The sequence below is a fragment of the Pimephales promelas genome, chromosome 12 (assembly GCF_988280905.1).
Source record: "Pimephales promelas chromosome 12, fPimPro1.hap1.1, whole genome shotgun sequence".
NCBI lineage: Eukaryota > Metazoa > Chordata > Actinopteri > Cypriniformes > Leuciscidae > Pimephales > Pimephales promelas.
In genome coordinates this window covers 31,030,813-31,054,526 of record NC_142780.1, presented here as the reverse complement: position 1 = coordinate 31,054,526, position 23,714 = coordinate 31,030,813, and the positions used below count along the sequence as shown (strand labels likewise).

The 23,714-nt window shown below is 36.3% G+C and overlaps 1 protein-coding gene across 35 annotated transcripts in view; it reads left to right on the top strand.

Moving 5' to 3' along the window:
* The window catches only part of rims2a (regulating synaptic membrane exocytosis 2a), a 188,248-nt gene that overhangs the window by 63,133 nt on the left and 101,401 nt on the right, over positions 1-23,714 (top strand). For 30 of the 35 annotated variants that reach the window (XM_089117958.1, XM_089117956.1, XM_089117944.1 and 27 more), the window contains 2 exons: positions 10,943-11,763; positions 21,042-21,235. In XM_089117958.1, coding sequence (XP_088974084.1) covers positions 10,943-11,763; positions 21,042-21,235 — 1,015 coding nt within the window. Of the gene's footprint in view, positions 1-10,942; positions 11,764-20,797; positions 20,866-21,041; positions 21,236-23,714 lie in introns of all 35 variants that reach the window. The other 5 variants (XM_089117955.1, XM_089117962.1, XM_089117961.1 and 2 more) reach the window with 1 other exon arrangement.

Here is a 23,714-nt window from a genome sequence, read left to right as displayed (position 1 = left end):
ATGAAATCCGTTTTTTTTTTTTTTTTTTTCTGAATTCCGTTTTATTTTTTCGCAAATTCCGTCTTTTCCGTTTTAATTTTTGGGAATTCATTTTTTTTACCTTTGACTGTTATTTTAGTCGTAAAAAGAGTGTGCTTTTAAAGTTAATGATTAAAATGTATACTAATGTGAGTTTGAATATCATTTTGCCTGACCTTAGGGCCCTATGAAATCCGTTTTTTCTTTTTTTTTCTGAATTCCGTTTTATTTTTTCGCAAATTCCGTCTTTTCCGTTTTAATTTTTGGGAATTAATTTTTTTTAGCTTTGACTGTTATTTTAGTCGTAAAAAGAGTGTGCTTTTAAAGTTAATGATTAAAATGTATACAAATACGTAAAATAGGAATGACCTTAAATTTATTGAGGTAACAGACATTTACCCGTTAGCCTTTTCAGGACAAATACTGCATGATGAAACATAACACTACTCTCTTCAAGTAACAACGGTGTGCACATTGTGTGTGTGTGTGTGGTGTTAAAAAATTAACGAAACGTAATGAAGTAACCAAATTAGTCTATGTGTGGGAAACACTGCATAAAAGTCGAACATGTGAACTGCTCGACTCGGCACTGACGGGAGTTTCTTAACTTTTTTTGCTGACGAAAGCAGAGCCGTGGAAGAGCTGTTTCGTCATGCTTTCATTGTTTTGATTTTGTCATTGTAGCTGAAAGGACGGGGTGGGGGGTTGTGTCGCCCATATTTGCTTCCCCCCGGTCTGCATTTTCACCAGAAAATACATTCTTCTCCCACACAAAAACATAATTTCAAACCAAATATATAAAATTACATGAAATTTCGCATTAACACTAGATTCTGCGTTAATTTGCCAATTCCGCAATTCCGTCCACGATTCCGTTATACAAAAATGGATAATTCACCTCAGATCTTGAAAATAGATTAAAGGAAACAAGAACATTCAAATTATCAACTGAATGTGAACAATGGTTTCATGGTTTCAACAATGACTAAATATTTATGAACTTCATTAAGCACTTATCCATTTTGTTTGCGAGAGCTGTGCGCTTGCAGAGAGACTCCGCCCACACACTCTTCTGATTGGCTTTGATTTTTGCTAGATTTTGTCACATCTCATAGTCGATAAAAAATTGGTTGTTGCTGGAATCTATTACATCACATCTGGTTAGGACACGGTGTAACTCTGAGGGTACATTTACATGACAACGATATGCTTAAAACGTAGAAGTTTTTCCTTTAAGTTTTCCGCGTAGAGATCACACCAGGCACCAAAAACTCTGCTGTCGTGTAAACGAACGGGCAAACGCATAAAATTTGACGTTTTTAGTTGAAAACAGTGTAGTGTAAACAGCCCCTAAGAGCTTATAAACTTCCTAAAAACGGGATTTGTTAAAACTAAGCATAATGGGACACGATAAAGCTAAAAAATGAGATAAGTCAATGGTTTTGCGTTCCCAAGAAACTTTGTGTTCCCTCGCAAAAACTGTGCCGTTCTGCCAAGAAACTTTGCATTTGCTTTCAAAGGGGAACCTAAGTGTCTTGGGCGAATGCAAAATGTTTATCGAGGGAACGTAAAGTTTCTCAGGGGAATGCAAAGGTTTTGCGAGTAAATGCAGTTTCTCGGGGGAACGGAAAAAGTTTGCGAGAGAACGCAAAAGCATTGGCGTATTATTTCCCCCCCCCCCCCCCCCCACCATCATGTCCCTTTAGGGGCTCTGTACATTCCAAACTTCTGCAACGTTGACATGATCACAGGTCAATATTCATAAATATTGGCCAAACAATTGATTTTGATTTAGAATAGCAATTAAAGCTCGCCAAAACATTCCACTTATTTGCCTAGTTTATGAGGCAATATACAGTCATTTATGTGGCAGATGATAATGAGAATGATGAAAAATACATAAAGCATGAATTCCAAATCTAACACGCATTGTTTGGTGTTTAGTAAAAGAAACTAGTCTCTCTGTGTGTATGATGCAGATCTGAGCTCTTTGATGGGTCTTTATGGGGAAAGAAGTGCTCTGATGTGGCTCGAGTTGGTCACACTTCACTTCCAAAGCAGTTTTTTCCCCTCCTGGGCCCAGCGAGCAACGCAGGATGTTAATTGCAGGACTCTGGTGTTGATTGCTTAGGCTGTCGTCTGCAGTTTCCTGTAAAATGCGTTTGGGCCGATCTGTCTGGGCCGCTCCAGCTGACGCCAATAAGCATAATTACACACTGCTTGTCTGAAGAATTACCTTGCTTTAGGGTGTTTGTTGTGGAGTGCCGTGTGTTTCCGCTTGAATATTTGCGTAACATCTTATACCACGTCCACGTTCCTGGCCTTAATGTGAATTACCTATACACATTATTCAAAAAAACTAAATTTTGTCTTCACAATCTTTTACCAAAATCTACTTTTTTTTTCTCCTTTAAAATGATTATCCTTTTTGATTGACATCATGAATCTCACATAACTCCCCTCTGGTTGTTGAATGTACTGATTCCCTTGTAAATGTCTGAGGTAAAATGAGTTGATGATGTTTCATGTTGACTTAAAAAAAACATTTAATAAAAATCCAGTTATACTTTACTTCTCCATCCATTAATTGTCATTTAAACGTCTTTAAACAACTTGGAACTATAAAGCATGTTTTTGTCCTGCCTGAACTAGCACGTTTCTCGCTGTGTGTGTGTGAGAGTGGAAGTCTCTTCTTGGTGAGCTGTGGATGGACAGAGCCGTTCCTCAGTTTGCTCTGGTTCTCCAGCTTTATTTTTCAGGGGTTTGGCCTATTTTACACTCTGTAGAGCTTCACCAGAGAAGGCCTGGATGCTGCTATATGAAAGTACAGAGGGTAAATGTGGCAGGAGCACATGGCTGTCTGCATCATGTTTAGTGGAAGCGAGGGATGGGTGTGTGTGTGTGTGGGGGGGCGTTAATGACGTTCGTATCACTGCGGTGCACAGGCTGAACACTGCGCTGTGATAATTCCTGTGTCTGCCTGTTCTGAGACGTTTCACAGTGTGTTGGATATGAGTGCTACCAACTGTTCTACTGGGTGATTAATAATATTGAAAATGATGATGATGATGATTTTTATTATTATATTATTAGACATGTACATTAGTTATACTATTTTTATATTATATATACTGTAAACACACGTTATGTGGGATTTACTTGATATATATATATATATATATATATATATATATATATATGTGTGTGTGTGTGTATGTATATATACTGATTCATGGGGAATTTGTATATCATAATTAATAATTGACAATTAATAATTATTCATACAGGTTTGGATATACGTATATAGTACATCATTATGTGTCAAAATAATCATAGATAAACAACCAAATCAACATAGACGAGAACCGACAAGGGATTGATTGAACATTTACATTATGGTAATACTCATTTTTTCATTGTATATCATCATCATCATCTTTTTATTACAGTGGTTTTTGGTGTATTTACTCTGACAATACCATGTTTTCTTTCTTTCTTTCTTTCTTTCTTTCTTTCTTTCTTTCTTTCTTTCTTTCTTTCTTTCTTTCTTTCTTTCTTTCTTTCTTTCTTTCTTTCTTTCTTTCTTTCTTTCTTTCTTTCTTTTTGTTTTTGGGACCATTTTTACAATTACTATGGTATGTTAATATTATAAACATTTAGTAATACAGTATATATCAAAATCGCGTGGTATTATTGTCGAGCACCATCACTGTATCATAGTATGCACAGTGAGTTTGCTTCAGCTTTTAAAGGCTCAATGTAGTAGAGCGTCTCTGTTTTTGATATTGTTTAGTATGTGATGAGAAAAGAAACCATAAACGGAATTAGTTTCTATTTAGATGTGGACATTTTTTAAAACACGTTTGTGTTCTGTATGTCTAAAGCTATTGCATGTTTCAATTTATTATTGTGCAAAGCAGACAGCATTAGATTTACAAAGATAATCGCCCTTGTCTTTAAAAAAAAAAAAAAAAATAGGACGAGAGGGGAAAAAAAGCACAAATTTATGATTTATGTGGTTTGAGAGTGCTGTTTTGTCCTGGCACACAGTTACACCAGATTAAATAAAATCCCCTAGCAGGCAGTGGCCAGAATCTCCACCAATCAGTGATGGGCTGAAGCATGTAATGCTGCCCCTGTCCCAGAGAAATATCTCCATCTCTGCTCATAGGTCATCCATTACAACCTGTTTCAGCCTCGCTTTGGGTCCCCCAGCATTAAGTTTATAAGTCTGTGGGCGCTATGATGTCACTGACATCAGGGAGAATGATTAGAGAGAAGGGCATTCGTGAAATTCTTCAACATATTTTAGTCAACGTTATGTGGGATTTACTCGACGGCCAGTGAGGGAAGATTTGATTTCTGTGAAAATGTCACCCTGACATCAGAAGGGAGAGGATTTGAATGCTACTGAAACAACTGAAGACTGTTATTGAGCTGTATTGTTTCCTACACCTGATTTCTTCCTTTGACGGTTACCGTTTGCAGTATAATTTTTTTATGTGGCCTCATTTCAGTAAGGTTGTGGCGAAAGCTTAAAGGTGCGTATAACCTTTTTCTGTTTTCTTCCATTTAGATGTAGCTGGGGCCCCAAGGGCCGTAATTTCAGTTGATTGCATTGCATTGTACTCTCACACTCTTGCTCATTATGTTCTTTTGTTTTCACTTAACATGAAGGGCTAGGTGTTATTTTTCCAATATACATATATATATATATATATTGGGGCTGTCATCTAGACACGTTATTAACGGCGTTAACGCAAACCCATTTTAATGCGCGATTAACAGTCTTTTTGGCTTAGCAAACTTTGTATTGTTTTTCATATGCTTTTGCAACAGCATGTGTCGCTATGGAACCTATTAATTTCAATGGCTTGCGCCTAGTGAGGACGTTTTGTTGCTTCGTCGATCAAAGCGCAAATGGATCTAGCTTGACCGGAAACAAAACAACAGGCACTACGCGAACACACTCATTTGGGCTTGCGGGCCGGCTAAATAGTTGTTTAACGTTACGTTTTGAGTTGATGGCGAGCGCAAGACACCGAAATCGATGCCAATAAGATTCTGAATGGAAATTTTACTTTTGAAAAGTTGCCAAATTCCATTGATAAGACCAAAGTGATCTGTGTGTTTTGTCGTTGTGAACTGAGCTATCATCATTGCTGCACGTCCCTTCTGAAATAGCACTTGAAGATGGCCAAGCACACACACACACACACATATGGGGATTTTGATAATTTTGCCTACTCAATTGCACTTCCGTTCAAAAGTTTGGTGCCCAAGGGATTTGTTTTTTGGAGAAAAAAAAAGAACAATAATTATTCACATTTCTCACTTCTACAGTATTTATCTACATGCATATGTATATGTACATATATATATATATATATATATATATACACGACTATTTTTCTGTGAACAGTTGTGTGCAGGCACTCAAACGAATCCTTGAATCAGAGATTTGAAATGATTACCTGAAGTGTGCAGTTTGAAATTATTCACAGAAATGTATTGAAATGACCAGCTCTAATTCTAGCATTCTAGCATTACCTAATCATTCATATGCATCCTTAGGGACATTTTTTTTGTGTGTGTTATGCTAGTATGGTACCACCATAGTATGCTATTACTTTTTTGGGGGGAGATGCAAGCATTTTATGTGGTAGATTTCTCCAACTCACCTGACTTTATTTAAACAGGCGTTTCCACTTCGACACGTACAAATGTATACTGCTATTCGACACCTGCTTCGAGTTGGATAATGTCTGGCCCCTACTGAACACTATCAATTGGGAATAATATCTCTTGTGTTCACCTTAAAGGGTTAGTTCAGGGCTATGCCCAGCTATATTTATTTGAACCCGAATACATGGACGCACCAGATAACATGTCAGCAGCGTCTTACGTCACCAGCATCACTGCGGACTCGTGAACATGGATTGATAAGATCCGGAAGACAATACAATGCTGAATAAAGTCGTAGTTTTTGTTATTTTTGGACCAAAATGTATTTTCGATGGTTCAAAACATTGTAACTAACCCACTGATGTCACATGGACTACTTTGATGATGTCTTTATTACCTTTCTGGACAAGGACAATATACCGTACATACATTTTCAATGGAGGGAGGGACAGAAAGCTCTCTGACTAAATCTAAAATATCTTAAACGGTTTTCCGAAGATGAACGGAGGTCTTACGGGCTTAAGACGACATGAGGGCGAGTCATTAATGGCATTTTTTAATTTTCATTTTTGGGTGACCTAACCCTTTAAGCACTATCACTTGGGAATGGAAATAATATCTCTAGTGTTCCACTAAACATCATCTGGGAATAGAAGTAAGAACTCTATAGTGTCTAGCCTGCCGTGCAGAAGTAATCAGACATACTCCAGACAATGCCTTTGAATATGCTTTAATCACGGCTGGGAGGATCTCCAATTTCAGAGAGAATCCCCTCAACCAAAAGAACACAACAGTTTATATAGAATGAATGAGTCATTGCATCATTTTTTTTTAATATGATTGCTTCATATGATTCTCTGTTACTAGGTCGTGAGGTTAAATATGTCGTTATATTCAGACAGCTGTCTCGTTTTGTTTCCTTTTTTGTTATATTCAGACACAGTAACTTTGGCCCAAGTGTTGGAGACATTTTAGTTTACTGGTAAATACTGGTAAATGTTAATCCTGCAAGAAAAAGTAATGCTAGTTATGATTATTTAAACATTTCCTTCACAATGGGCATTTCGTTCAGGATATATTTTTCTGTTAAATGGCCAGACAGAGAAAAATGCTAATGTGAATGAAGGTTAACTTTTCCAGAAAACACGCGTGCTAGTGTGCTGGAGAAATCTGTGTGTGAAGCTTTATCTAGTTTTACACACTAAACTACAGTTAACATAGGTAAATAACATGTAAGTGAGTCAGTTCATAATGACACTTCTTTTCCTCTAACCCTCCGTTCCTGTATCCAGACAGCTTTCACACCCAGGAAGAGAGACCACTATAGTTAGCCGCAATGCTAATGCTAAGGATAAAAAAATGGCTGTAGGTTATTGTGCAGATAGGAATAATACTGTATAATATGTGATCTGTGCAATAGCTTAAATCTATCCACCTGCATACTAAACACAGATGTAATACCCAGCTGTGCTATCATTGCTTTGGATGAGGCAGATGGCGTTAGCGATTACAGTATCCAGCGCTTTTCAGAGGTGTGTGTGCTAGTGGAAACTATGAATAGAGTGGATGTGAATGGAAGACAATGTATAACTCATTTTGACTAATTATGTCTAATTTTATTAGCGGAAGCTTAAGCTAATCTAAAGTATTGTTCAGGTTTATTATGCAATGATGCTGGCTGGCTATTATATCATGGAAATTAGGTATATAAAAAAAACTGCCCTTTTTTTCCCACAGAAACACACACACACGATCCCAAACACAAACAGATGTCTGCAGTGCTCTGGATTTGTGAATGGTGCACGACTGTGTCAGGCTGCTGTTGAATAATGCAATAGGACACGGCAGCCATAGTAAAACCCCAGAGCAGAGCCCAGGGGACGCGGGAGATACGATCATTAATCAGTCAGTATATGTACATGCTCAAAAACAGCTCACAGATCTCTCCAGACACTAAAGATCACAGCACCCTGCAGAAAAATAGAGAGCTATTATTGCTGGTTTCCTCGTCGCTAGCTAGTGCGCTAGCTTCAAATGCAGAGCAGAAGAATGTTCAATATGTTTCAGTTTTGCTTTAATATTTGCAAATTTCTCATTGTTTCATTCAAGTATCAGTCAACAGTAGCTATGTTTCCATCCAAAGTTGCGAATTTAACTTATGCAAAGTTTTGGAATATCGCGTAAAACATTTGCAAATAACGCACCGTTTCCATAGAGTTGCTCAAAGAGAATAAAATCATTGCTACCTGATAAACTGCCGCTGAATATCACTTAGAAAATTAGAAGTTGCTGCAGTAGAAGAAACCACTGTAATAATTTTGCGAATTTTGATAAAACACAACAAACACGTTATCTTGCTTTCTGAGGTGGATAGATACCTGCTGTCGTGTAAGACAGTTCTGTTAGGTTATTATATTGAACCACTATGCTTAGGCATTTTCATAATGACCAAATCAGCATTTCAGACGCTGTGCAACTAGTTTGGTCTTCTGGTTGGTCTAGTTATGCCGTCCCATTGCAGTCACAATTTGGAATTTATTCGGTAAATGTGTTTCCATCGTTGTTTAGTTTAGTGCATACGTTTTTTTATGTGCATTTTTAGAATTTAAGTGTATTTTGGCATTCACATCCATGTTTTTTTTTATGCAATATCCCAAAATGCTCTTAAATGCGTTTATCCTGAAAAAAGAAACGGATGAGATGACTTCTGACTTACAGTAGCTACAGTATAAAATGAATGTGGATAGTATAGCTCAGGTTATATGATTTGAGAAGAATTTGATGAGAGATGTTTGTTCACGTGGATTTATTTTTTTTTTCAAAAGAATTTGATGACAGTTGTTTGTTCATATAGAGACTGCTCAGATTAATATCCATGCATAACAATGAATAATTGAACTTTATGATGATTGATTGATTGCTCTATTATCCCCTTAGGGAGATTTTGTTGGTTGTGTTTCAGAATGCGAACATACAAGACCAACTAAATACATAAATACAGGGGGGAAAAAATAAATAAATAATCTTCACTGAAACACCAACACTACCTAGGCTATCATTTAATAATTTTACTGCCCATGGCAAGAAGGAATATTTCCCCCTATTTTTAATAATGGCTGGCATCCTAAATCTTCGACCCGAGGGTAATCACTCAAATTTAGCAAACAGAGGATGCTTATTGTCTTGTATATATATATATATATATATATTTTGCTTTACTAAGGCATCTATTTTGATAAATTAGTTCAAGACCTCTTAAAGGGATATTTTTATATATTATGAGAGGAAAGAGAGGAGTTTTACATCATCAATCCGTGACCCGTTCTGTTAGTGAGCTGCATTTGCATGTGGGATAGAGATGGTAGCTAGCAAACTTTATTTTCATTATAGCTTAATTCTCTTGAAAAAAAAAATGGAGACGATGTGTGCGGAGCAAATGTGGGTTTGTAGTTCTGCACTCCTATTGTTTTTTTTTTATATGACTTGTCGTTGGAGAAGCCACACTACAGGACTGTTTCAAGACTCGAAACTTTACTCTTGGATGCAGTTTTTTTCTCTCTCCATCATCTCTCTGGGCTTCTTGTGAGCCAAAGACTCTTATTTCTTCTGAAAATGAAACTTGTATGCCAGGGACACTGGTGTCATTTGTCTTTTCTGACACGTACAGCCAGCACTGCTGTAAGCACATTAGCGGCAGGTTATTTGTGTAAACACAGCATGCATTTTAAAATGAGATGTTGCTTTAAAAAAAATAAGTTACAACGAGAGTTTAGATGGTGTTGCTGCTTTGTCTGGATTCATACTTGATTTCAGCATCCGATGAGACGCATTTACATTTGTAACAGGATTTTAATGCTGACTTTGCAAGTTTGCATATTGTTTCTTACAGTTGGAAGTTAAACGATTTTAACATCATTGTTAAAGCTTGTTTGTGAACTGTTTTACTTGTGTAATCTGACGTGTTTACAAATAACAGCATAAATGTACACTCGCTGGGTACATTTTTAATAAATGTAAAAAGGCTGGGTTATTTTAACCCAATTTTGGGTCAAATATGGACAAACCCAGCTGTTGGGTTAAATTTATAAATTGCATTTTTTAATCCAACAATTGAGTTTTTCCATATTTGATCCATTTTTTTCTGCATTTTTTAGAGTGTAGGATGGGATTTGCTTTTTACGTATCAGAGATTGATTGGACCTTGAAAAGTTGTTTATACCAGAATAAAGTGGGTCTGTATAAGAACTAAATAAGAATTCAAAATTATGTCAACAAGAAAGTCATTTTTTAATATACTAGAAATTACATGCATATATGAATCTAAACATAAGGTTGATTTTGTGTCGTTGGCTTGTAAAACATGTCAACTCAAATGTATTTATAGTGCTTCTTTCAATACACATTGTTTCAAAGCAGCTTTACAGAAAATCATGATGTTAATGCTTATAATATCTTAATATCTCCATCCCTTTTTGGTCACATTTTTGAGACTATAATTCAAGCAGTTGAGATATTGCAAGCAGATGCTAAATGAAGTTGTGCTGCTTAGTGCTTATTGTTTTTGTGGAAAACTGTGATACTCTGATGAATAGAAAGTAGGGGTGTAACAATATATCGTGCCACAATATATCGCAATACAAAAATACAATAATAGTGACAGTATGGATAGTGATAGTGGATTAGTGTCAATATGTATCGTGGATAGTTCCCCCAAAATAAAATGACTGAGAAAAAATTGAAGGTCAGTACTAAATGTTGATTATAATGTATAATAATGCAATGGGGAAATATTTTTGGGTCCTGATAATGCCAGATGTCTGATGTTACCAGTAAAAAGTGGCCTACATTATTTTAAATATATCTAGTCAGTGACAGAGTGCAAGCATATTTATCTACAATAAATATTGTTATTCTGGTGTCTCTATTGTCCTTGGGTTACGAGCACCAAGTCCAAGCCTATTCATTTAAACCAACAATGTAATATCAAAGTTAGCATTTTAATCAACAGTACATTTTTTCGTTAACGTTTTACCAAATGTCTTGGAGTATCGCAATATTATCATATCGTGAGTTGACATGAGTGTATCGTTACACCCCTAATAGAAAGTTATGATGTTTCATTCTCAGCATTACAAAGTCCATAATGGTGTTTCAAGTTAGTAATTGGTCTTTATGTTAACCTTTGGGATTTAATATTAATATTAATAACTTCACTTTTTTTTTTTTTGTGAACCGACAGGAAAAGAAGCCCATCAGCAACCAGGGATCCAAACCAAAAATACGACCAAAGGGAGGGAAAGGCGGAGCGTTCGCAGTATGCCCCAGGGGAGGGCGGCATGCCACGATCACCGTCTGACTACGGGGCCGGAGACCGCCAGTGGCGGGGAGGCTACGGTCGCTCCTACGAGGACGCAGAGGTAGCGCGAGGGGCGTACCGTGCTCGACGGGGCGGCTGGCACTCTCAGGAAGAGTACCCTCCCGAACCCGGCTTCCTGCCCGACGGCCCGCCCCTCAGCGAGCACGAGCTGCAGCGCCAGCGGCAGGAGGAGTACCAGAACCGCTACCGCAGCGACCCCAATCTGGCCCGATACCCAGTCAAACCACAACCTTACGAGGAGCAGATGCGCATGCATGCCGAGGTCTCGCGCTTCAGACACGAGCGCCGCCACAGCGATGTCTCCCTGGCGTACACTGAGATGGAGGAGCCCCTCGGGCCCCTGCGAGGTCCCAACTACTCACCGGGTCCCGGACAAACCCACTGGAGGTCCAACCACAGTCCCCCCAATGTGGACTCCCTTCACAGGCAGCAACTTCTGGATCCGGCCTCGGCCGTGCGGAAGAGTAAACGAGAGAAGATGGACAGCATGCTGCGGAACGACTCGCTCAGTTCCGACCAATCAGAGTCCGTCAGGCCTCCGCCGCCCAAACCTCACAAGACCAAGAGGGGCGGAAAAATGAGGCAGGTGTCGCTGAGCAGCTCCGAGGAGGAATTGGCCACGACACCCGAGTACACCAGCTGTGAGGACGTGGAGATCGAGAGTGAGTCTGTGAGCGAGAAAGGTAATGCAGCTGTTTATAAATTTTATATATATATATTTATAAATATAAATTAGGGATGGACAACGATTAATCGCGATTAATCGCATCCAAAATAAAAGTTTGTGTTTACGTAGTCGTAATGTATGTGTGTGTGGTGTGTATAATTATTTTTTTATATATAAATACGCACACATGCATCTATATATTTAAGAAATATTTGCATGTATATACTTTATATATATTTTTACATAATTAATATTATGTATAAATAAAATATTTGATATATTAAGAACACATTTTTTCTTAAATATATACATGCATGTGTTCACACCACACACACATATATCATGCAAACACAAACTTTTATTTTGGATGCGATTAATCGTTGCCCATCACTAATTTAAATTACCATTCAAAAGTTTGCGGTTGGTAAGATTTTTTAAAGTTTTTTTGGAAAAAGATGCTTATGCTTAGCAAGGCTGAATTTATTTGATTAAAAATACAGTAAACGCAGTAATATTTAAAAAAGTTTTTTTTATATATATATTTGAATATATTTTAAAATGCAATTTATTTAAGCTGAATTTTCAGCATCACTACTCATTTCTTATTATTAAACATAAAACATTTCTTATTATTATCATATTTTGGAAACGGTGATATTTTTTTTTCAGGATTCGTAGATTAATAGAAAGTTCAAAATAAAGCATTAATTTAAAATATAAACCTTTTGTAACATTTTAAATGTCATTACTGTCTTTAATGGATGCTTTCTGAATACACGAATTCATTAAAAAAATCTTACCACAAACTTTTGAACTAGTGAATGTTTATGCAATGAAGATCTAATGCTAATAGATTAAAGCTGTTGCTAATATTAGTTTTATTTACATGTAAGTAATTAAATTAAATACTTTGAGAATGATATTTAATATGCTGATAACCTTTGATTGATGCTGATGTTTCACAGTGTGTGTATGTGAATGGGCAGAGTGTCTGTGTTGAGGAGAGATGTGTGTATTTCTTTCAAGAGGAGTCACTGTGTATGTCAGTGTTGGAGAAGCTTTAAAACTGCTATTTAAAGTAATTGAACTACAGTCAAGTAGTTAGCTACAATAGAAGCTACGATAAAAAACTAGTTAACTGCAATGACGTCAGAAACATAATGCTGAAAAGCAGTGCTTATCTGAATATTTAGCTATAAAAAAAGACATGATTCAGTGAATCGCTTCATTTTGAACTGGAATGAATTGGATACTCACACAATTCAGGAAAAAGTTTTTGATTATTTCCTCAGCTGCTGGAAAATCCCTCGTCGTTAGTTACTCTCCAACACTGGTGTCCATTTACAGTATGTGCATTGCTTTCTATCTCTGTGTATTTGTAAGTGTGTATTGTTTTCTCTCTGTTGTCCTCCAGTGACAGATATTGCTGGGCTTTGGTTCCTTCAGATCAGATGTAATGGATTATGTTACATAACAGAGGAATAGAGTGGAAAAGAAAGAGTCAGAGATAAGAAAAGAGAGAAATATAAGAGCAAGCGAGAAAAAGAGATAGTCTCATAAATATTAATATTATAGGTGCACTTATTTATCCACTTTAGAAGTTTTACACCTAAAGAAATACGTAAGTAGGATGCTTGAGAAATCTGATATTTCTCTTGAAGAAAATGAAGCCAAAAATGTTCCCATATTATTGTGAAGTATTTATACATTGCAACAGTATGTATGCTGATTTAAATTAATGAATGCATTGTGATAATGAGAAAATGTGCGTCCAAATGCACACACTCCTTTTTCGAAAAGTGAAGTAAACAAATCAAGTGCACCTTTGTTTTGGGTTACGATTTTGGGTTAGTTGTGGGCAAGATTGGTGTAAAAAAAAATGTATCCGAAAAGGTGGACCAGGACGAGTTGAGAGAAATATTGATTACAAATGTATTTTTAGTACTGAAACGTAAATTATTACACTCAGTTTTGTATTATTATGCATATTAAAATATCAAGTTGTCCTGCAAATTTATTAGAATTAATTGCGTCTCCCATGCATTTTATCTACTGCGTAGACAACAAACAGGGAGGTTTTTGTGTTGTGTGGCAGGACGGGGAATTGCAGAAAGAACAACTCACTCCGAGCCACTTATATAAGCATATAGGGACAAAACCCAGAGTACAGTTGTACATTATTGATGTTCCGCTCTTCCAGGTTTCACAGCCACACTTCTAACCAGAGGAGTGGAGTAACGCTCTCTCTGAAGGTCAGGTGGGTTTTAGGGAGGAGGGGAGGGCACACCAGGCCAGATAAGACTGCCTTTCCCGTCAGCTTTATCGCACATGAGAGCCGAGCTCAGCGGAGATACTCCACAGGGATTATAGTGGCGTTTCTGCATGCTTACAAATCGACAATCGGCCATTCTACTTGATTTCATCATTTGTGTTATTGGTTCAGCTGGTTTATATACACATTTTCTTCGCTCTAAATAGATAGCATACCCAAGTCATAATTTAATCACGCTCAAGTTGTTCCAAACCTGTATGAATTTCCCTCTTCGGTAACACTTTATAATAACTGCACGCTATTAATCATTAGTTAAGCATGAGTAAACAGTTAATACATCATTTATAAGACATTAATATGCAGTTTATAAATATAGCTATACATGCTTTTTTCTTGATTTATAAGCATATCTATAATGCGTTTAATGATTGTATTTTCATACTTTGTTAATGATCAATTAATAATTTCTAAATGAAGTATAGCATTATTTACAAACCAGTTGTTTAAGAGTTGTCAGTCATTTATAAGACCACTTAGAAAGTGTAAGTAAATGTAGTAATTACAGGTAGTTATAAAGCATTTATTAGTGGTCAGTTAACTATTTTTGTGAGCTAATCTAAAGTGAGGACTATTCATGCTTTGTAAAGCATTTATAAAGGCGATTTAAAGACTCGTCGATCTTCTAAACAGTAAAATGTAACACACACAACACAGTGATACAGAACATAGAAATATTTAACAGCCTTTAAAAATGCTTTACAAGGCATGACTAGTCCTCACTTTAGATTAGGTCACAAAAATAGTTAACTGACCACTACTAAATGCTTTATAACTACCCAGATTAATCCTTAATTACAGCATTAATACATGTTAATAAAGCATTTATTAACACATTAAGTAACCAGCACTATATGTCTGAATAATAAGATGTATGAATGTACATTTAAATAGTTTATTAATCATTTACTTACTCGCTCTAAGTAATCGTATGAACCACGGACAACTCTTAAATAACTGGTTTATAAAAAATGCAATTCTTCATTTAGAAATGATAAATTGATCATTAATAAAGGATGAAAATACAATTATTAAACAAATTATAGATATGCTTTTAAATCAAGAAGAAAGCATTTATAGCTGTATTTATGAACTGCTTATGTCTATTAATGCTTTATGAATGATGAATTAATGGTTTACTCATGCTTAACTAATGATTATTAGCGTGTAGTTATTATAAAGTGTTACCCTTTCTTCTGCTGAACACAAAACAAGATATTTTGAAGAATGTTGGTAACCAGACAGTTGACGGACCCCATATAGTATAGCCTACTATGGAGTTTCTTCTTTGAAATATCTTCTTGTTTTTTCAGTAGAGGAAAGAATCTCATACAGGGTTGGAACAACTTGAGGGTGGGTAAATGATGACATCATTTTAATTTTTGGGTGAACTATCCCTTTAAGGTGTGTAAAAAATATTAAAATACTTTCTTCTATCCCAGTTAAAATGTGCTAGTTCAGACAAATATAATTAGATATATTTTCCAGAAATGTGTAAACACTGGTGCTTTTAAAACATTGTTCTGTTTTTTGTTGTTGTTTTTTTATCATAGCAACAGTGGCTCAGCCAATGGTGTGAGTTTAGGGCAGGGCTACCTCTTTGTTTGACCAATAGCAGATTGGCTGAATTTTAATTAGCATTTTTTTATGTGTTGCTAGTGGAGCAAAAATTGGTATGAATTAAAATCAGAGATGGTCACTCTTATTATTGGGAGATGTGAGGGTCAGTGTCTCTACAATTGGAGAATTGACCGTTGGATTTGACCGTTTTCAAATCCATTCAGCCGATTTTCTGATATTTAGAAGAATATCAGTAACCAGACTGTTTCTGGTCTCATTGACAAAAAAATTAGACCAGAAACTGTCTGGTTACTGATATTCTTCTAAATATAAAAAATCGGCTGAATACATTCGAAAACGGTAAAACTTTATTGTTTAACTCTGGGGGAGTGGTAAAATGAGCCGGTAACACTTCGTTAACACTCCGGTTCTTTCGTTAATGAATAACTACACAAGAACCAATGAGTAACACAATATTAACAATCTAGTAACTATTATTAACTAACAATAAACTCTGATTAATTAACTAGTAAGTAATAGCACACAGATGAAAGTGGTAGTTCACTGTTAACTAATCAATAACTTCTATTTTTTTTAATAATTCCCAGAGAACTACTGAAAAAGTTTATTAATAATCTAGTAACTACTATTAACTAAAAGAAACTCTTATTAATGAATTAGTAAGTAATAGCTCACAGATGAAAGTGTTACTAGATACTTCTGTGGGAATTACTAATTATTTGGATTCGTATTATAAAGTGAAGATCATTGGAACTAACTATTAATTACTCAAGTGTTACTACATGATCTATTCATGATTTTTGCAAACGTTTGAGATTTTTGGTGAACTTTAGTATACTTTCAGAAAATGTCTTTAGTAACACTTGAGTAATTACTAGTTAGTTCCAATGATCTTCACTTTATAATACGAATCCAAATAATTAGTAATTCCCACGATCAAGTAACACTTTCATCTGTGAGCTATTACTTACTAATTCATTAATAAGAGTTTCTTTTAGTTAATAGTAGTTAGATTGTTAATAAACTTTTTCAGTAGTTCTCTGGGAAGTATTAAAAAAATAGAAGTTATTGATTAGTTAACAGTGAACTACCACTTTCGTCTGTGCGCTATTACTTACTAGTTCGTTAATCAGAGTTTCTTGTTAGTTAATAATAGTTACTAGATTGTTAATATCGTGTTACTCATTGGTTCTTGTGTAGTTATTCATTAACGAAGGAACCGTATTCTAAAGTGTTACCAATGAGCCTATTTCCTCAAAAAGTGGAGTATCCCTTTAAACTGAGAGAGCGTGCTTTCACAGACACCAGAATGAACGCTTGCACAGTAACGTTCATCATGCAGTAAAACAGTACGTTCAGTTCACGTTCGCCCAAAATTTGAACGCGTTCATGCACAACACTGCTTTGGACACTATTACAGTTCAACTTTAGCCATGAACTGGTTGTCATTTTTGTTTGAGCAGCAGACATTTGGTTTATTTCAGGCTTCCTGTTCTGAATGCAGGTTTTGACGTTATTTGTTTTGCTGGCTGACTGTCTGAAGATCAGATGTAATGAGGTGAAAGCAGGTTACCATGGCATCCGCTTGGCTGCAGGCCTGGTTTGGGATCTGGATAAGCTGCTTGGATTCGCTCTGCATTCAGACCTGCTCTCAGACCAGTCAAAAAGACCACAGACGATTCTGGGCAAATTATGTAATGAACTCAAAAAACCCCATCGTGATCAGAAAACATTTGAGGCGGAGCTTATCCAGATGACTTATCCATCAATTGAGAACCGAGATATTTTTTTGTTTGTTTGTTTAATATTGACATCCGATTCCCCACAACTATGAACAGACAACTAAACAAAATAACATGTAATGTACTATGGGCTCTGACAAAATGTTAATTGCTACAGTCTTTTTAAGATATTTAATTCATTTGAATTAATTATATTAAAATCGATTTAAATGAATGATTCAATGGCTCACTCAAAGACTTGTTCACTTGTTGGATGAATCAATGTTTTTGAACAAATCTCTTTGAGTAAAAGATTTTGTTTAATTTCATTGTCGACTATAAATTATTACCCCTGTACTTTTGTGATCTTTAGAACTATTGTATCACGACACAGAAATAAGAATACAATATTGTTTATGAAGCTGTTTCATACCTAAACATGACAACTGCTCTCTATGGCTCAGCGGCAGCACCAAAGCAATTTTGTTTGATCGTATTTGTCAAAGGTTTAATAGACCGAGTCGAATCATTGTCATTTAGGAATAAGATCGTGTGTGTGTGTGTTTGCTATCTTTTAACGATTAATCGTGCAGCTCTAAAATGACCCATTCCAGATATAGTTACACTCAGCTATATGCATATTACTCATTTCATCTGCTCTTCAAACCGTCAGCAGAAATAGCCTGCATCTCCGTAGAAATGTGATGGCTATGTGCTAAAGCTTTGTAAAAACATTGACGTGCAGCCTCATGTGATTTAGTGTAGTGGTCTCTCTTTTTGTTCTCCTCTTTATCGATCAGCAGATGTGCAAACAGAACCAGAGCAAAGGTTTGAAACTCTCTCTCGTGTCCACAGGGTTATATTCATGTTTCAGTACTGTACGCGTTCTTAGCATAGACTGTAAAAAAGGTTCTTAGAAGACATTTAGAAGGCCTAAGTGGTAATTAAAGCATGATGTGAGTCTAAACATAGCAATAAATCACCATCAGCTTGTTTAATCAATACATCACCCGTCATTATTTACATTTACAGGGCTCAACAATTTAGGAAGGCTTTTCGCTATACAGTAGGTAGCATAGATGAGGTTTTGTTGAAATCGCAAGAATTGCTGCTAGTGTTAGCAACAGTGAAAATAGATTGAAATCAGTAATGATTTGCTGTGTATGCCAAGTTTTTTTTTTATTTTAATATAAATTTTTGGTTACACTTTATTTCAATAGTCACTTTAGACGTTCTACTTATATTTTCAACTACATGTCAACTAACTCTCATTAGAGTATTAGTATATTATAGTAGACTGTTTGTCGCCAAGTTACTTGCGTATAGTCAGTCGAATGTCTGTTGGGGGACCAAAAAAATAAAGTGTAAGCAGATATTAAGCTGACAGTCTACTAATGACAGTTGGTTGACATGTAGTTGAAAAGTTACTTGTAGTTTGTAGAATTTTTCTAAAGTGGACTATCGAAATAACGTGTTACCAAATTTTTAAATTTTAATGTAATTATTATAGCAGTCCAACATCACTAACCAGATCAATCACTGTTTTTGGTATAAATTATATTTCTACATGTCAAATAATTTACTAGTTGGTGTAGTAGAGTAACAACAGACCCGACAGCCATGACATGCACGCTGCTGATTCTGTGTAATTGAAACATTAATTGAAAGGCGCGTGTTCAAAATAATAGCAATTAGTGAGGTTATTCATTCTGTGAAAAAAAAAAAAAAAAAAACTGGTGTCAAACAACAGGAAAAGCGTACTTTGATTAAAGCGTTGATTGGAGAGGGGAAAACATAAAGCAATAAATACTGGCAATAAAGTTCATTTGAAATTGAAATTGAAGTCTCCATATATAATACATGTAATTAAATATTTTAAAATAGCTATATTTTAAAGTTACTATTATTTTTGTAGATAACTGTAAATACGAATAATAATAATAAAGGTTAAAAATATGCGTTGATGTAAATATACCAAATTTAAATTCATAATCATTTATTTTTTTTCTGTATTGGTCGGCTTAATTATTTTAGTGAATCGGGGTAAACATGCAGCACGTATATAAATGAACATGACTCATTCTCCATTTTCTATATCATGCCAAGGGGAACCAATCAGATCACATCTTCAGTTGTCATGTTCAAAACCTTCACAAATATCAATATCAATATTCGTTTTATGATTGCACGCCATGTCGCTCTCTTCAGTCTGTCTCTCTCTCTGTTCTCCTGTCTCCTTCACTCGTAGTAAAAACAGCATCAATAATTAATGATCCAATTAATAGTTTACACTGGGTTTTTATTGAGTTGTCAGAGTGATGGAGAGCCGTGCACTAGCGGCCTGGGAGCTGTGCTGAGGCCTGAATCAGCACTTCCGCCTTTTGCCAAGAACGTGAGAGTGAAAGAGAAATAGACCCCGGAACGTAGACCACTGCGCGCACGCTTTTACTGTATTATATCTGATGTTGTCAGATGAATATTGCATGGTATTTGATAATGCCATAGTTAAACTAAATCTTTTAAAATAATTTAGTTGTTCAAATCAGTTCAGACAACTCTCCTCAGAGTAGTTTGAAACACAATATGTATCTAATGTAAATGTCAATAGGTTGTGACTGTACACAGACACGCTCTACTAGACCACGATAAAACAGAAAGATCTACAGTAGGTATATATTTTATTATATTTAGATGTATTTTTTATTATGCTATTTAATCTAGCCATATTTGATCGGATTAGATCACATTTGATTTGATCTATCCGTATGTTATATGTAAAGGCATCACAGTTGATGGTTTTTATCTGATTATGATGTCATATAATATATGTCATATGATGTCAGTGTTGTGCCTGATGATGTCATATATGATTGTGTCATGCAGGAATGCAGGTTAAGAGAGTATGCATGCACTTTTCAGATCTTATAACACTCTAAAAGATGCTGGGTTGTTTTAACCCAAATTTGGGTCAAATAATGACAAACCCAAATGTTGGGTTAAAAATGCAATTAAAAAAATTACAAGTTCGGTTAAAATTTGAAATTACAATTTTAACGTAACATTTGGGTTTGTCGATATTTGACCCAAATTTGGGTTCAAACAAGCCAGCATTGTTTAGAGTGTAGTCAGACTTTGAAGATAGCGACTTCGTCCAAGTTTCTTTGAGCTGTGCAAATGTTTGATTGGACGATTGTTTATATTCTTGTTACTTGCCTGGTTTGTCATAGTTAGGTTGCATAAATACAGTTATGAGTGTAATAATCAATGTACGATACGTGTGAGTCTACGTATGAGTGAATACAGTGTCTTTTCCCCCCACATGTCTCTGTTTCTTTTGTCCTCACAAACTACCTCTGCTCTCTGCTGTGTGTGTGCGTTCTGGGATTGTGTGTGTATGTGTGTGTGTGTGGTGCTCACAGGGGATTTGGATGGCCACTGGTGGGATCATACAACGTGGCATAGCAGCGATGCTTCCTCAATGTCTTTGGTGAGACATGCGGAGCCTAATGTCCCACCTCTTTCTCTCTCTCTCTCTCTCTCTCTCTCTCTCTCTCTCTCTCTCTCTCTCTCTCTCTCTGTCACTCTGTCATTTCATGGTTCTTTTGATTTATTTTCACTTCTGCATGTCTTTTTTTTCTTTCTGTTTTTATCCCATGTCTGTAGGGGACAGTCAAAGGGGAAAAAGACAAACTTTTGAGCAGTCACACACCTTATCTGAGGGCCAAAAGAAAATGGTGCGCTTTGGGGGCCACTCTTTGGAAGAAGATGCTGAGTGGTGTGAACCCCAGGTTAAAGACTCGGGGGTTGATACGTGCAGTAGCACTACTCTAAACGAGGAACATAGCCATAGTGAGAAGGTACTGGGACCTCTCTGGCCTGCACTGATTTGATTTGATTTGATCTTGTTTTGTTTGAACTTTTCATTTACTTCATTTTGTTCCATTTTCACTTGGTCTTTGTTTTGATGTCGCTAATGATAGGTAAGATGTTGATTTGATTTTCTTTTAGGATGTGGCAGGGATAGTTCACCCAAAAACGAACATTTTGGTATCATTTAACAAACCCGTATTACGTTCTCTCTTTTTTTCTTTCCATGGAGCACAAAAAGGATTTTTTTTTTTATCATAAAATGAAAGCAGACAGTGATCAATAACGTTCAGGCTCTAAAAATGACAAAAACACAACACAGTTGCCATGAAAATGGTCTACATATGCAATATTTCAGATCTTCTAAAAACTACACTGCCATTCAAAAGTTCATTTTTTTTTTAATGGAAGTACGAATTTAATACTCGGCAAACTTATGGATTAAATTGATCAAAAGTGACAGTAAAGACATTTATAATGTTGCAAAGTATTTTAAATTAATTAATAACTCAAAGCATAACTGTTTTCAACAATAATAATAAGAAGAATACATTTTTCTAGAGCCGCAAATCAGCATATTAGAATGATTTCTGAAGGATGATCGCTGAATATGAATATGGAGTGATGCTGAAAATTCAACTTTGCATCACAGGAATTAATTACATTTTAAAACATTAACATTAAAAGTTATTTAAAATTGTAATATTTTACACTATTACTGCTTTACTATAATTTTATGCAGCCTCGGCAAGAAACATCAAAAAAAGTTATTTAACAGTAGTGTGTATGGTCACAAACCGACTGAAATGTACAAAGTTTCATTCATGTTGCAATCTCTTACACTTTAAAGGGATAGTTCACTTTGAAATTAATCTTTGGTATGTTTTAGCTTACCTCAAGGGCATCTAAGATGTAGGTGTCTTTGTTTCTGCAGTGTTTTCACTTTTGATATTTTTAGGTCAAACCGTTCTTGTCTGTCAGTCATATAATGGAGGTCTATGGTCACCACCTCAAAGTGCATGCACAGAGAAGTCCAAATTAAACATGATTTAATGACTCGTAAATGTAAGTACACATTGATGGCCTAAGACACGAAACGAGCGGTTTGTGTGAGAAAACGAACAGTATTTATATCGTTGCCGACCCAAGCGCCCGCACCCTTTAGATCACTTAGACGTGGCTGTGATTACAAGTGGTAAAAACGATATAAATACTGTTCGTTTTCTCACACAAACCGCTCGTTTCGTGTCTTAGGCCATTAATGTGTTCTCACATTTACAAGTCATTAAATCATGTTTAATTTGGACTTCTCTGTGCATGCTCTTTGAGGTGGTGACCATAGACCTGCATTATATGACTGACAGACACGGTTTGACCTAAAAATATCAAAATTGACATTTCTGCGGAAACAGAGACACCTACATCTTGGATGCTCTTGAGGTAAGCTAAAACATACCAAAAATGACGTTCAAAGTGAACTATCCCTATAACACATGTAATCTTGCACATAACTTTTGGTCATGTGACTCGCAAGAACCAATAGTGTTCAGCATCATGTCAAAATATGCTTTCAATGTGTGGAAAAGAGGTCCTTATCTGTTCCATGGAAGGAAAAAAGTACGGGTTCAGAACATCATGAACAATAATGACAAAACTACATTTTTGGCTGAACTGTTCCTTCACATGTATTAAGTTTTTTTTTTTTTTAGTTAAGTTTTCCTCAGTTTTGAAACTTTTTTCTTCTGTGGCAGTAGCTGGGGAGCCTCTTGCTTGCTCTGTGATCGTTTGCTTCTTAGCCGCAGCTGCCGTAGTCGACATAGCAGCGAATCACTCCACCGTGTGACTGTGTGTTTTGTCATGGCACTTAGGGAATGTGGGTTCCCCCGTCAGCTGCATGCCCTCTCAGCCTCGTGTGTTATTGCCGTGTTAGTGGCCCCGTCAGCCGCAGTAGGGCCCTATAGACCCCCTCACTGGTTCGAATCCTCACTCCTTCCCCCCTTCTCCCGCCAGACACGCTCCGCTCCGAAACACACGCTCACTCGCTCAGAGATGGCCAGCCAGGATTTGTTTTGCCACAAAGTTTGTTTTTCTTTTTTCCCTTTCCACTGTCATATTCCTTTGCTCTCCATGTTATGGATCACGGGATTCCACCGTTTGTGTTCGTGAGCCTTTCCATGCTGTTCTCCTCGCTTTCGGTTTGAACATCGTCTGTGTTTCTTCTTCCATTCCCCCGGGCTTGTGTTTGCTGGATGTGGTGCTGGGGTTCGGCTGTGGTGATGATGGATTTGGTCTCTGTCCGTGACTGCTGGGCTTTTCTCTGCATGTGATGGGTGCATGTCACTCCCAGCAAGACAATCACACAAACTCTACACCATCTCTTTTGCCAAACGCTATGACATTTATGAAGTAATACGCTCTCTTAGCCTATAACAGAAAACAATTTTGACCATTTTGTAAAAAAAACAACAA